Here is a 15,589-nt window from a genome sequence, read left to right on the forward strand (position 1 = left end):
TCTATGATCCTATAACAATTTCTCTTCTTTTCTCCAGAAACTTAAGTGACACCTAAGAGGGAGCTGAGGGAGAGAGGGTAGAAAATATACTCTTTGGGATCAGAACTGGTTTTGAATTCCATTGCACCTTTATGGACTCTGTGACCTTAGGTAAGTAACTTCAGTTTTTTTCATGGGCAAGGGAGGTTATTAATTCTGTTGTGCAGAATCAGAGATCAATTTGTATCAGGAGTCTCTTACAAGCATGGAACAATCATTCCATGTATCAAGGGCCTACTCTGTGCCAGGCAGTCCTTGGCATTGGAAAGTCCATGATGGACAAAAAGCAAACTAGACCCCTGCTCTCACGGAGGTGATGGTTTAGTAGGGAAGACAGACTTTAATCAAATAACTCCACAGACAGGTGACAAATCACACTTGTGCAATTAAGTGCAACAAAAGAGTAGTCTTAGAACTCAGTGAGGAGGAATTACCCAGGCAAGGAGATTTCCCTGAGGTAGAAAGGAGTAAGTTTAACTTGAAGGATGAGTAGGAAGCAAAAAATGGAGGGAAAAGGCCTTTCAAGAAAAGGGAATCACTTATGCAATGGCCATAACGTGTGAGCCTGACCCAGGGAGCTCCTGGAACTGCAGGGCAGAGAGAACAAGGTGGAGCTTGGTGGAAGATGAGGCCAGAGAAGCAGGGGTCGGATCACACAGGACTCCATAGGCCTCCTTAAGGAGTTCTATCTTTAGCCTAAGAACGATGGGAAACCACAGAGGGTTATAATCACAGGTTACTGGCGAATACAGTTTTAAAAGGTCTCTCTGGCTGTAAAACTCAGAGCAGATGGCTAGACTATCGACCCCTCAATGCACCTTCAGGTACTAAAGTTGCTCAATACTGCTAGATGATCCTTCCTCCTTATCCTTTGCATCCCTCAACATCTCTTCATGGGATGATTGCAGAAACTGGTCTCCCTGCCTCCAGTCACACCTCCTCTACACAGGCTTGATTTTATTTGATCTTCACAGCATGCTTGCAGGTAAGCAAAGGAGCAATCCTTATCCTGAGTTTGCAGATGAGAAAACTGAAGTGTAGTGGTGATGTGGGACTGGGTTGTGAAAGACAATTGTTAAAATTTCAGAAATTTTGTAAGCCAGTTGTTAAACACAGCCAATTATTGAAAATCAAATCATACAAACTTATAATTAAATGTATTAAAAACAAAGGTAATAAATTCCCCAAACTCATCACTTCTTAATAATCTTACTATTACTATTTACCTATGCTCTTGAGGCTATTTGTATTACTGTTTCTACTACATAATATGAAACTACCACATAATAGTATTCTCTATATTCAATAAAGTCAGGATGGTAGACTGAAACCAGCCTTGGTGGGAATCTTTGCACCATAGAATTGGCAAACACTACAGAAAGGGACTTGATTTATTGTTTCTTTCTTTATCTAGATTTAAGAAACTGATGAAGAATAATAATTCAGATTTTAAATGAATGTATTATGTCTGTAGCCATTATGTTCTGGATAGACAAAGCTTGAGGAAACATCCTTTCAGTTATTTAAAAACTGTTTTCTGATCAGCAAGGAAGCTGCTCCCATATTTGACAGTTAAGACGTCTTTGTTTATTCATTTTTTTCTTACACTGACAGAGGACATCAACCAATAACCATGTCGCAATTACATTCCCCGCCTCAATAGAAACCAGTTTGGCTACCCATATAGGAGTTTGGCAAAAGCCAATGAAAGTATTCTGTGAGAATAAATTGGTTATAAAGAATTTGCAAGTGTGCATTATTATTTGTAAATTCTGTTACATATCCTTTACATCAGTACAATTTATGATAAATTTATGTACATATATATGCATACATTCCCCTTTTCTCCCAACAGTCGGCTGTTCAACATTTATCAGCACAGCCCTGGCTCTAGAACATATTCCTCACGTGTCATTCTATAAATATTCATTGGATGCCAAGGCGGGGATACAGTCAATGAACAAATGACTCGGCCACGGTCACACGTCGCAAGCTGCATAGGTAGGACCAGAGCCAGAGGTATTGTCCTCCCAAGGCCAGCGGCTCTCTCCCAGGACGATACCAGGCTTTCCAGGGCCATCCCACCTTACCCTCACCCGAAGGGGTGGTTTCGCCCAGAGCGCCCGGGAAGTGAAAAACTAGAGTCGGGTTGAGGACTAAAGGCCAGGCGAGAAGCAGCTCACGACCAATAGCGGCCCAGGCTTCGCGCAACGTCACTCTCTGAAGAGGCCAGGGCGAGCAAGCCCTGGGGGAGGGGGCGTGACCACCATCTCCCGGAAGTGACGCCATCTGGGGGTGGTGCTCGGTGGCGGCGACGCGCGGCCTGGGCTCGCGCTGGGCTCCGCGCGCCCCCCGCCCCCTCTATGAGGCAGAGGCCGCGGCGGCCGTTAGCGCTGTCGCTCCGGGGGCCGCGGCGGGCGGGGCTCCGGCGGGGCCCGGCCTAGTCCCCACCCCAGCCCGGCTCCCAGCCGCCCGCCCTCCCTCTCCCCGATGCAGGGGGCCGAGCTCCGGGATGGCGAGGCGGCGGCGGCGGCCGCTTCGTACCGCGTCCTGAGCCGCCTGCTCGGCTATGGAGAGGCGGCCCCCGAGCCAGGCCCGCCGCCGCCGCCCCCGGGCCATGGCCCCGCGCCGCCACCCTTCCTCGCGCGGCCCGGCCCGCGGGGCTCCAGGCCGCCTCAGCTGATGGTGTTCCGCAACGTGGGTCGGCCGCCGGAGGAGGAGGACGCGGAGGCGGCCCAGGAGCCGGGACCCTCGGAACTGCTCTGTCCCCGGCACCGCTGTGCCCTGGACCCCAAGGCCCTGCCGCCGGGGTTGGCGCTCGAGCGGACCTGGGGCCCGGCGGCTGGACTAGAGGCGCAGTTGGCCGCTCTGGGGCTCGGGCAGCCGGCTGGGCCGGGGGTCAAGACGGTCGGCGGGGGTTGCTGCCCGTGCCCGTGTCCCCCGCAGCCGCCCCCTCCGCAGCCCCAGCCGCCTGCTGCCGCCCCGCAGGCCGGGGAGGACCCCACGGAAACGAGCGACGCGCTGCTGGTCCTGGAGGGCTTGGAGTCGGAGGCAGAGAGCCTGGAGACTAACAGCTGCTCGGAAGAGGAGCTCAGCAGCCCGGGCCGCGGAGGAGGAGGGGGCGGCCGGCTTCTACTGCAGACCCCCGGCCCTGAATTACCCCCGGTGCCCTTCCCGATGCAGGACTTGGTCCCTCCCGGGCGCTTGAGTCGAGGGGAGCAGCCGCAGCAGCCTCCCCCGCCGCCGCCGCCTCCTGGGCCCCTCCGGCCACTCGCCGGCCTTTCTCGGAAGGGCTCCCTCAAAATCCGCCTCAGTCGCCTCTTCCGCACGAAGAGCTGCAACGGTGGCTCTGGCGGTGGGGATGGGGCCGGCAAGAGGCCTTCTGGAGAGCTGGCTGCTTCAGCTGCGAGCCTGACAGACATGGGCGGCTCTGCGGGCCGGGAGCTGGACGCGGGGAGGTGAGACCGGCTCGGGGGCATTAGGGTTGGCTGACAAACTTCCTTTTCTCTTTTCATTTCCCTTTTATTCTACTGCTAAAAAAAGATCCTGACGGTTCTTAACGTGTGGCCTTCATCAGGAGGCAGAGACTTGGGGCTAAAGGTGGTAATATCTTCCAAAAGGTCAGAGTTGTTTGTGGGAGCAGCCTTCACTACCCCCCCCCCACCCCCACCCCCACTTCTCAGCTGGTTAGCATCTCTCTGGGCGATGATTTGAAACCACCCCACCCCGGCCCAGCTTTTAAAGTTTTTTCAAGGTTTGTGTCTACCATTACCCCTGGCAGGAAGCTTGCTGGAAAGGTGTGGCCTTTGGGGCAGAAAGTTTGAGTTTGACCACCTTGCTTATTCTTTCTGTGTACCAGCACCCCCCTTCACACTCATGCATGCAAATGATGTGACAGACTTGTGTAGTTGTAGGCCAGCAGTCATCTGGGCATCTCTAGTCAAAATTTTAATGTTTTCTTGATTGGTTACTTAGACATACTTGATATCTCAAGCCTGTGTGCTAACCACTGTGAGAATAGAAAATAGCCTTGTTCTCAAACCTGTATGAGAATTCTAAGTATGATGTGCATGCATACTCAGTCCTGTCTGACTCTGCGACCCACAAGGCTCCTCTGTTCATGGAATTCTCCAGGCAAGAATACTGGCATGGGTTGCCATTTCCTGCTCCAGGGGATCTTCCCCACCCAGGGGTCGAAACTGCATCTTTTGCATGTCCTGCATTGGCAGGCAGATTCTATACCACTGGGCCACCTGTACATGAATTCTACCCCAGTTGATGAAAATTCCAAACTTAGACATAGATTTTTTTTCTGCATTTCTGAAGTGCAGACAGCTCTCTGACATCCAGTGTTAGATTTTCTCTTGTGGTACCTGCCATTGTGGTTTGCACTGCTGAATGGGTTCTTAGAACGTTTGGAATTGGTTTTGGTGCAGCTCATAAGATTCACCAGTAGCCACAACCCAAGGCTGAAAAACAGGTAGACAAATTGAGAATTTTACTGTGCACCAGAATCACGTGGGGAGCTTTGGGAAAAGATCAGACGGCCCCAAGATTTGAATTAAAAAAAAACTCCCTCATATGATCTGGACTGAAAATCACTCATCCATGGACTTCTCCTTTCAAAGGAACTTTTACTCCAAGAGGAAAGTATGGGATCACTTTTTTGTTATTCTTGTTGGCCGCATGGCCTGGGGGGATGGAACTTGTGTTCCCTGCAGTGGAAGTGTGGAGTCCTAATCACTGGACCTCCAGGAGATTCCTGGTCAGTTTGATTTTGTTGCCTTTTCTGAACAGCTTGCCAGGGTCTCATCTTGGGATCAGAAAAAACCTAAACTCCCTGAAGAAACCAGTAAGTTGAGGCGTGTTGTCCCTTCAGGTAAATGTATGTTTCACCATTTGCCTCCCAATAAACTCACGCTGGGAGCTCAGGTCTGAAAAAGCATGTGGCTGCTGAAGCAGCTTTTTTCTGGTAGGCTCTTCATTCGATGCTCCACTTAGCGGTGTAGATGAAATTTTCATTTGCTGGGGGCAGGGCAGGATTGAAGCTGTGGGTAATGACCTAGGATAGATTGCTAATTTTCTTGTGGTTTGTCCTGCCTTTGTTCCATATTGACCAGGACTTGGTCTAAGATTCCAGAGACACCAAATATGAGGTGTGGCGTGAAATTAGCTGCAACATCTAATAGATTAGGAACAGGAAAAGGTATATAACATTATACGGTTTTTTGCCTTTGGAAGCAGAATTTAATGGTCATTGGCTGCTCTGTCACCAACCCTCACGCTAAGCACAATACCGATTTCTCCTGCAGAGCAAATTGGTCTGTAGCTCTGCAAAGAAGCTTAGTTCAGGGCACTGGAGAATTACATTTCTTGGTCCAAGAACTTTTTCTGATGAATTGGAGAAGAGCTAGGTATTCATGTATGAACGTTTGGTTTACTGCTGTTAGGAGGCACATGTTGTACAGAGAATGTGAACATCTGGATTCCATGTAGGACTCCAACATCACCTGTGAGATGCAGCCCGATTTTGTTTTCTTCATGCTTCCCTCCTTTTTTAATCTGTAAAATGGGAGTGATTCCTGTCTTGTTCCTGACCTTATAGGAATAGAGTGAAGACAAGAGAAATTAAGATGGGATATTTTTTGCCTTTGGAGGAGAGGTAGTAAAATAGAACTGGTGAAGTTTTAAAAAATGCTTAGGATTTACTGTTAGATTTTCTCGTTAGCTTTTCCATAGCTTACTATGTGCCAGTCTTGCTGGCAGTCTTGCAGCTGTGAGAAACTTGATAAGTCTGGCCAGGGTAGTTGTGATTTCTGTGGCTCTACACCTCAGTAAGTCTGCCCTGTTGGGAGGAAGGATAAGTTTGGATTTTTAGCTTGTTCTCTTGTTTCGATTGGTAGGACCAGGAAGCCATGAGAAATGTCAGCCCTTTGCCAGAAGGTGTATCCCTGGCTTCTTATTGTTGGTTGGAGTTAATTATGAGTCTCTGCAGTCTTTGCTGTATAATTTGGGGATTTTGCAGTAACCTCTAGGCATGATTCTCTTTGCTCTTCTCAGTATTTGCCTTTCCCACAGCTGTCACGAGAAAGTATCTCCAACAGTCTTTTTTTTTGGCTGTGCTGTGTCTCCATTGCTGTGCACGAGCCTTCTCTAGTTTCAGTGAGTGGGGGCCAGTCTTCGTTGCAGTGCACAGGCTTCTCATTGCAGTGGCCTCTCTTGTTCCGGAGCACAGCCTCTAGGCTTCAGTAGTTGTGGCTTGTGGACTCTGGAGCACTGAGTCAGTATTCGCCTCAGGGTATATGGGATCTTCTCAGAGCAGGGATTGAACCTGTGTTCCCTGCAGTGGCAGGCCGCCTCCCAACCGTTGGACCACCAGGGAAGCCCTCGTACAGTTATTTTAAATTTTGGGTTTTTTTGGCAGCGCTGCATGGCATGCAGGATCTTAGTTCCTTGACCAGAGAAACTAACCTGCACCCCCTGCGGTGGAAGCACAGAGTCTTACTGAACCACAAGGGAAGTCCCCCATGATCATTTTACAAGACTTAACAGTTTCCATATTAAAAAATATATATATTTATTTATTTGGCTGCTATCTTTAGTTGCGGGACACAAGAATCTAGTTCCTTGACCAGGGATTGAACCCAGGCTACCTGCAGTCTTAGCCACTGGACCACCAGGGAAGTCCCTCATATTTTAACATTAAACAAGACTTTAGTTCCTTTCACATGCTTTGGAGTCTGCTAAGTTGACCTTCCTGGATACACTGAGTCTTAGGTCCTGAGGTCTAGTATGAGTTCACCTAGAGAACTCTTGAAGTGAAGGAATACATGGGCTCACCAGCTAATCAGGTTTCTGTTCTGGAGAACTGGGCTAGGCTGTGTAAGACACATATGTTGAAATTCAGAGAGCTGGGCTTGATGCCTGTGGGCTTCGGTGTTATATAGGATTGCTATTTCAGGAAAACCAGTTAAGTTCCCTTGTCTGGTTCACATATGTTTAGCTGATTGTCTTCCTTTGTATTTGGTGAGAAATAGCATTCAACCCGACTTTTTTTGAAGCATTCCATAATACACATTTGGTTGGAAATGGGTACCTTGTTCATTTCTCAAGGGTTTTTTGGTTTTTTTTTTTTTTATCCTACTTAACGATTGAGGCTATTGCTGGCAGTCTGCATAGTTGTGAGGTGGAAAAATGGAGAACAGTTTTGTAGTGGTTTCCTATCTGTTTGTTTGGGAAAAAAGATACAGTTTTGGAAAGAAAGGCTGCCTTGGCATCAGTTTGGGGCCCTGCTGTCTTGGATAGACCTGGCAGACCCGAGAAACCCTTTTCTCTGTTTTCTTGGGTCTTCAGGTCTAAGAGAGTCTTTTTGAGAAAGAGCATGACATACTGAGAGAAAAATGATTTTATGGTGTGGTGAAGAGGGTCTGCCTTTGTGTTTAGGTTTTGGGTCCATATTCTGTTGATCTTTTCAACTATTTTTCCATGAAGTGGTTGTGGTTGGCAGCTCTGTTTTGGAATGAGCAACCTGGCTTTAGAAATCTCTGTCCCTTTGAGTCTTGTGTCTTTTACTCCTTTACATTTTGCCCACTGACATCATTTCTAAGGTTTTAGACCTTGGGCTACCCCTCTGGGCTTTTCCCTGGAAGTTCCCTCCATAGGTTCTTTAGTTGGTTTATGGTGGAGTTTTGGATCTGACCTTGTTGCACAGATGTCTGTGTATTGGAACTAAAAACGAGCACATGGTTTTTGTGCCTGTAGCACATGAACAGACACTGGCTTGTGATGTGTTGGAAATGGCACAGGCTGGCGGACTTGGCACTGTGTGCTTTAACAGGGGCAGAGGTAAATTGTGGCTGCAAAACCTGATACTTGGATCCTACATTAAAAGTTAGCAAAGGACATGTGTAAGTCTTAGGACACTGTAGAGGGGATTTATGGACAAGAGAGAAAGAGCATTACTATGTCATTGTTTGTATTTTAGGTTTCAAGGAATTTGAAAAATGGCCAGTAGTTATATCAGTGTGTTGTCAACCTGTCTAGTCTAATGTTTTTAACTCCTTTTATCCCACAGATCTGTTGCCATTTAATTAGTAATTTGCAGAGTGGAAGTGGACAGAGACATCCTATGTCTTTGTTACCCGCAGCATAAGCAGTGCATAGCTGACACAAAGCACAGCTAGCCGCAGAGAAGACCTAAGGTCTTCTGCTTGCCACCTGAGGCATAGCCCACCAGTCCTACCCGACATCATCCTTCGGGTCTTTCTGCTGCTAAGATGCAAGTAGTCCACTGGCAGAGTTACAGTGGCTTAACTTTGTACCCTAATGCTTGTCAAGGTGATTTGGGGAGGAGGAGAATAATATGGAATGTCGTATAGAAGGGTTAGTTAAAAATTTTACCTGGAGCCATATCATTCTTGTTGCTTTCCAAAAAACAGCATATCTAGCTTAGAATGATTATCATTTTAAATGTTTCAGATACACAAAAAGAAATTTATAAAATGTATATACTATAATAATAATGAAATGTATATTAGGTAACCATCACTAAGCTTAACAAATAACATGTTATCAGTTTGAAGACCCCTGAGTGTGGCTTCCTGATTACAACTCCCCCCTCCCCCGTGTGACCACCGTCCTCAATTTTATGTTAATCATTCCCTTGCTTTGTTTTTTATAGTTGTCTAGATTGGTCTTTCCATGAATGACTGCCATTAGAATGCTCTCAGGATCCTTGAGAGGGAAACTGCTTTGGATTTTTAGTTAGACAATATCTCCCCAAAGAGAGAAGGAAGCACTTATATTTGTTACTGGCCTTTCAGCCTCTTAGACCTTCTACCTCTCTAAGCTTCCTTATTTGTCCGAAAAAAACCATTCTGAGATGCTCAAATGGCTCTGCCTGGGTTTAGAGTCATATATATTTCTTTTTCTAGATCCTAGAAACTATGATTTTCTTCTTCAAAATGTCGGGGATGGGGAGAAGAGCTGGAGTGAGGAGGCCTCGGCAGGATGTGTGCATTGGGTGCTGCTGTTCTTCAGCGCTTGGCACCGAGGAGCTTCGTCCTCAGCATGGGCAGATGGCAAAGCATTGCAGCTTCCTTTGAAAAGAGGCAACCAGCCAAATGGCTGAGGTGTGAACCCTCTGAGAGGCCAGTGCTTCAGGTTTCTGCTTGCTGAGTTTAATGTTGTATCTGCAAGTTACCGAATAGAAATCAGCTTGGACACTCTTTAGTCTTAAAGTTAATGTCCAGTGGAATTCGTTTTCCATCCCAGACCTCTGGAGTGTTGGGACTAAGCTGCAGACTGCCACAAGCAACTTTTATAAATAGAGGGACTGTGTGTGCGCCTGTCTTTTTTTGATGCAGCCACCTCTCCTGTGTGTGCTGTGGGCGGGGCGTTCACAGTCGGCACCGTCATTAGACTTCTCAAGTCTCAGCATGGAGGCGGCTACAGAGGGAGTGTGAGATGGGTCAGGAATCCAGCATCTCAGCTATTTCTGAGTAAGGTCTTCACAGTATGGTTTTGAAATTCTGTTTGAAGTGAGTTCTGAGAAGCACAGACATCTGCGTTAAAACATAAATGCATAAAGATCATCCAAAGTCAAATAATTCAAAGTAGGATTTCATTTTGGATTTTCTTTGCTTTTCCCCATCTCTTGGTGCAGTTGAAGTTTTATTTAAACCTTTGGGTGAGAGTAATTTTGGAAAGTGAGCCAGCTCTAAGGTGTAGAGTCAGGCATTTAATTTGGTGGTGGATTTTTTTTTTAAAGGCTTATTTATTGAGATACGATTTATATACCACCTAAAAGTCACCTTTTTTTAATTGCTTAGTTCTGTTAATTTTGACAGATGTCAAAATCATAACCTCTTCCACAATCAAGATACAGCATATTTTCATCACCTCCACTTCTTTCTCTTATAGTCAGTTCAGTCATCCTGAGGTGATTAGCACATTTCTATCAGAAAGACTTTTATCAGTCTTTTGGATTCCTTTCATTTCATTTCTCACCCAAAGCCAGTTGAAATTGGTGCAATGTGAAGTTACCTTTGGTGTGTCTTCAGAGATCTGGGTTTTCCAGCTGGTTTGGGAGCAGCATCAAGAACAGGCATGGGGTGGTGGGGGGTCTATGACTGGCAGCTCAAAAAAGAAGAGGCCACCTTCTTTGGGTGCCAGGCAGAGCATCTTAACTTGAAGAGGCTCCCTTGTTGGCTGTTGGCTTTGACCCATGGCTTGGGGGCATTTTGCAGAAATCAGAGGCCTTACTGGTTGAAGATTGCATGTATATCCTGTAGTTCTATTCTCAAATCCAAAAATCCTGCCTGGTTCACTTTGGGATCTCCTGCTCCTAAGAGCAGGCCCAGAGGGAAAGCTGGTGCTCTCAAGTGGCACCTGTTCAGATTAAGAGCCTTTGTCTTGGCTTTCCTGTGAGAATCAACTCTGCATCTGAATTCCTTCCTCTAGAAATGGACTTACTAATTACCACTCAAGATGTTTTACTCTTTTAAGGTGATGGGTGTGGAAAGCTCCAAAGAGATTTCTTATTGCTTTGTAGGCTGGTGAATTCTGTAGCCAAATCTATCTAAGGAATCGCCTTAATTATTTTTCCCTCTTTAAACTTTAGTCTTTATTACAAAAGCGTGGTTGACAGTGACTCGGGTTTGCTTTATTTTTCAGTGCATCTGGGATTGAGCGCTGCAGTGATTTAAATGCATGTGTGTGCATTCTCCGCCTCATTCTCTGTGTGCTTTCTCGCCCCTCAGGAAACCCAGGTTGACAAGAACTCAAAGTGCCTTTTCTCCAGTCTCCTTCAGCCCGCTGTTCACAGGTAGGTGATCTGTTTCTTCTTCTGTAACGTCTAAAAGCAGGACTGTTCTGAGACGTGTCAGGAAACACTTGCAGATGCATCGCAGAGGGAGCTGCAGGCATGTCTGCAGTTATTTTCTTCATTCCCTGCCTGCTGGGTTTGGGGTGACGCTATTTTTAAGTTGTGGAATGCGTTCTTAACTTTGGATGCTTTATAGTTTGAGGTAGAGACTGCTTGCTGGTAATTAGGTGGCCCTGGCAGTTATGCAGGCTTTAGTTCAGGGTCATCACGTATAAATTAAAAGTAGGAAATACAAATTTATAGGCTCATAGCACATAAAGGACTCTGGAAGTCATATAGTTCCTGTGCCTGCTTCCAAAGGGAGTTCATGGATTATCTAATAAACATGATCCACGATGATCTGGTCTATTTTTAAAGACTTTGGGCAAAGGGGAATCACATGAACTCTTGTCTTACCCATTTTGGGAGCTAACAGTTCTTGCAGCTGTTAAGAGTTCTTATTGGATCTAATTTAAGTCTCTCCTCATGCAGCAGGGAACACAGTTGCTAAAGTAAGAAAGTGGTCAAATATCCTTTCACCTTCTTCTTTGAAGGGGAGCTTTTTCTGAGAGGGAAACCTTTTGTTCTGTGAGTCAGGTGTGGAGTTTCTGCTTGAATGAGCTGTAGAAAAGGACATCTGGAGCACACAGCCTCAAGTTTCAGAAACTGAGTGCTCCTCACTGGGTGTGGCTGAGAGTCCTTTAACCTGAATCCTAGTTTCAAACTCTGTTGGATATTGTGTCCCTTGAAAAAGATGATTACAAGAATTATGATCTGGGACTGGACATTTTCAGGAAAATGTTCAACAGTCTAGTGGAACCCCCATTACTGAGTAGACTGCTGTGAACTGTCAGAACAGGTGAGTTTGGTGCCTGTAATAGGCACCGGTGGAGAAGGAGGACCTCTGTTCTTAGCCCAAGCAAGGAATTAAAGGATCTTACCCTGTAGCAGAATGTCTTTCTAGTTAGTAGTTGTTTCCCTTTTAAAGTAATGAAACCCACATTTGTAGTTTCAGGTCCCATGTTCTTATTCCAAAGAACCTTAGCTGTCTTGAATTATTTCCTTTAAGTGCTATACTACCTACAAGCTAGACCTCTCTGACCCTTCCGGAAACCTGGGCTCATTGCATTGCTCTGGGCAGCTAAAGTGAAAGTAAAAGTCGCTCATTCCTGTCTGACTCTTTGAGACCTCATGGACTGTCCATGGAATTCTTTAGGCCAGAATACTGGAGTGGGTAACCTTTCCTTTCTCCAGGGGATCTTCCCTACCCAGGGATGGAACCCAAGTGTCCCACATTGCAGGCAGATTCTTTACCAGCTGAGCCACAGGGGAAGCCCTGGGCAGCTAGGCCCTCAGTAATTAAGCTGTGTGATGAATTCCTAGAAGTTCCACTGATGACTTTTGGAAGAGCTTTTCTGCTTATCTTAGTGTTCAAGACCTTTGTTGGAGGAAAAAAAAAAAAAAAAACACCACAAACTGTATTAGATTCTGAATGTCCAGTTTCTGGTCTTTTAGAGATATTTGTTACCTCATTTTCTTAACTGGGAAACATTAAGATTCTAGCTAGGGGCTAATTCAGCTTCCTACAAAAGAAAAAGGTGTTGGAAATAACACCCTAAGGGCCAAATTAGAGAAATCCCAAATTCTGACTTGTGGATAAGATCTACCAAAACAAACTGACTCTTTGCGACCTTCAACAGAAGGTTGATAAAATAGCCTTCATTCTCTGGTGATTCATGAGGAGAGAGGGTAGCTGTGCTGGGTGGCAAGAAGGAGTGAATGTGGTAGAGAACAGAACTGCATAACATGCTGAAAAGTAAGACAAACCATGTGTACCTCCCTCTGCCCCAGTTCCTACTGAGAAGCTTCCTCTAAGCTTACCTGACTTTTGCCTGACTGTGGAAGGAAGTAATTATCAGGGTTGTAAATGTACTTCTCAGCCTTTGTAGCCTCAAGTGTTAGGAATTAGTTGATATCTGACATGGTTGGGCCTCTTAGGAGTGACTATTCTGGAAAATCTCTATGTGGAAAACCCCATTTAGGAAGAAGTTGGGGCTAACATTGGGACCTTTATCTGGATTCAGCTTAACAGTTCTTATATTTTAATAGTGCTTGCTGTCCGTGTCCATTTGGGCTTGTAAAAAGTTGCTAGCCTTGCTCCCCGAGGCAAAAGTTGATACACAAATCTGTAAAAATAAATGATGTGGGTTCCATTTGAATAAAGAAGACTTCTTGTTCAAGGTTGTATCCTCAGTGGCAGAGCCAGCATTAGTTGGCTTTTCCACTGTCAATCCCATGATTTTGTCTTAAAGATCCTTGATCTGTAACAGAGTAAAGGAATAATGGAATTTAAAATTGACTTCTCAGGTGTCTGGACTAGGGGGATTCCAGCCGTGGGAGCATTAGATTTTGAACTTTCTGAGAGCCATGGACCTCTGGCGTCCCTTGCTTGCTCTCTGCCTCCCTTTGCTTCCTGGCCGTGGCTTTGGGCCAGGTGCTGCTGTAACACGCTTGCTCCGTGAATCCCTCAGGTGAAACAGTGTCTCTTGTGGACGTGGACATCTCTCAGCGGGGCCTGACCTCTCCACACCCTCCAACTCCCCCTCCTCCTCCAAGAAGAAGCCTCAGCCTCCTAGGTATAGTTTCCTCCCCTCTTCCTTCTTGCCCTGTGGGAGGGTGAGCTCTGTTGACCTGTTGTTCTTTGCCAGGAACCAAACAGACTCCTGGGTTTCTAATGATGACCCAGTTATTATATTTCTTGTCCCATTCTCAGCACCCCTCTCATTTCCAAAGTGGTTAAGTGGGTCTCTTACCTGCATGCTGTAACATCTACTGTCCATATATTATTTCAATCTTTATTTATTTATAAAGAGTATTTATCTTGTTCTGAATCTACTGCCAGTGGGCAGCTTTGGGGATATCCTTACTTTCCTACTTTCAAGCAAAGGAAACCAGATTAAGATGATTGTGGCCCTCTGTGCAAAAAAGACAGGGTGAAGCTCAGGCCATTTTGCCCCTGAGGGCAGCCTGATGATCCTCTTCCCTCTCCTCTGCCTTCCCTGTGCTCATTCTGTGCCCGTATTTCTGAACCTCTTGCTTTTGTTCTCTCTTCTAGATGATATCAGTGGGACGCTGCCTACATCTGTCCTTGTGGCTCCGATGGGGTCTTCCCTGCAGTCTTTCCCCTTACCTCCGCCTCCTCCACCCCATGCCCCAGGTTAGCTTAGCTTAGAGGCAAGACTTGCAAGAGTGGGGAGAACAAAGTGAAACACTTTTGAAGGATGGGAGAGATCTATTTATGGAAATAAAAGAACTTAGGAGAAAGCTTAAATCATATCCCCTTGGCTGGGCCAGAATTCCTTGGAAATGAGGCCAAGCACTGGTTATTTTAGCCTGTTTTCTTTATGGAGGCAAATCTGAGTTTTGGTAGAGATAAAAGACTGTTGGATTTTTTTTGTCTGTTTGCTACTGAAACTTGTTTGCAATCCTCGAGTCAATATCACTTAGGAAACTGCCTTAATTTCAGTAGAGTGAGGAGGTTTAATATGTTGCTGGTTTTCAAAGTTCTGTGATCTTTCTAAGCTTTTAGCATTTACTGCAGCCTTGTAAATAAGTACCAAGCATTCAGTAGCCCATACCTGCTTGACCAGCCCCCAGTGCCCAAGGAATAAAATGAATGAAATCAGCATTCTTTTCTACTTGCCTGACAAAATCTACTTGCTTGGCAAAATCATTGCTCTTCCTGGGCAAGTTAAGAGAGTCACTATTTCCAAGGCTGCCTTACCAGCACTTCACCTCGAGGTGGGAGAAGTTGGAATCGCTCTAGGCTGGTGCAGGCCCTGAAGTAGTCGCCTTAGTCAGGTTAGTGAGCTGCTGCCTCCCCCTTTCCTGGGGCTAAACGCCCCCACCCACCCTTCACAGCTTACACGAGCCCACACAGCTTTGTGTCCCAGCCCATCCAGCTCTTCCGCACTGCTTTGGCTTCCACCCTTTCCAGCTTAGCTTCTAATGCCTTGCCCGTCTTCAGTTAGCATCTCTGTTTTGGGGGGAGGGAGGGTCTACTTGAGGTTGGGAATGATAAGGAGCAACATGTGACCACTGCGCTCTTGCCCTGCAGATGCATTTCCCCGGATCGCTCCCATCCGAGCAGCCGAATCTCTGCACAGCCAGCCCCCGCAGCACCTCCAGTGTCCCCTCTACCGGCCTGACTCGAGCAGCTTTGCGGCTAGCCTTCGAGAGCTGGAGAAGGTAGGTGGTACCTGAGGACTGGCAGCTTGCCTCCTCTCACATTCTCCTAATTCTAAGCCAGGCTCCCCTTTTATTCTTTTTAGAGGAAGAGTAGTTTCTTTGCTTCTGTATTTACAGTGACAAAACAATATGTTGCTATCATTAGTTCTATGAGATGTTGTAAAATTGAATCTGAAAAAAACATCTGAACCTGGTGAGAAAAGTTATGGAGAAATATTTATATAGTCTAAGCTGACCTAGGTCCCTCATCTCTTCTTTGTAGGGCTTTGGTAATGGAACTGTAAAGTTTTTCTGTTACTTTGAAGGCCTGAAAATGTGATGAACCTGATATTGATTGCTAATGGTTGAGGCACTCCTACCAGCTTCTACCTACTGCAGTGTTTTGGAAATGGGGGGTTCTTGTGGTCAGAGTAATTGTGCTGAAAACTTTGATGTTTC

General features: G+C 46.1%; 1 protein-coding gene across 3 annotated transcripts in view; it reads left to right on the plus strand.

Annotated features, from left to right (window-relative positions):
* Positions 1–2,396: 2,396 nt before the first annotated feature.
* Positions 2,397–15,589, plus strand: part of SOCS7 (suppressor of cytokine signaling 7) — a 34,106-nt gene continuing 20,913 nt past the window's right edge. The window contains exons 1-5 of one of the 3 annotated variants that reach the window (XM_027516612.1): positions 2,398–3,497; positions 10,800–10,864; positions 13,435–13,539; positions 14,019–14,120; positions 15,021–15,151. In XM_027516612.1, coding sequence (XP_027372413.1) covers positions 2,530–3,497; positions 10,800–10,864; positions 13,435–13,539; positions 14,019–14,120; positions 15,021–15,151 — 1,371 coding nt within the window. In that variant the 5' untranslated portion in view covers positions 2,398–2,529. Of the gene's footprint in view, positions 3,498–10,799; positions 10,865–13,434; positions 13,540–14,018; positions 14,121–15,020; positions 15,152–15,589 lie in introns of all 3 variants that reach the window. The other 2 variants (XM_027516613.1, XM_027516614.1) reach the window with 2 other exon arrangements.

The sequence above is a fragment of the Bos indicus x Bos taurus genome, chromosome 19, assembly GCF_003369695.1.
Source record: "Bos indicus x Bos taurus breed Angus x Brahman F1 hybrid chromosome 19, Bos_hybrid_MaternalHap_v2.0, whole genome shotgun sequence".
In the NCBI taxonomy this organism is placed as follows: domain Eukaryota; kingdom Metazoa; phylum Chordata; class Mammalia; order Artiodactyla; family Bovidae; genus Bos; species Bos indicus x Bos taurus.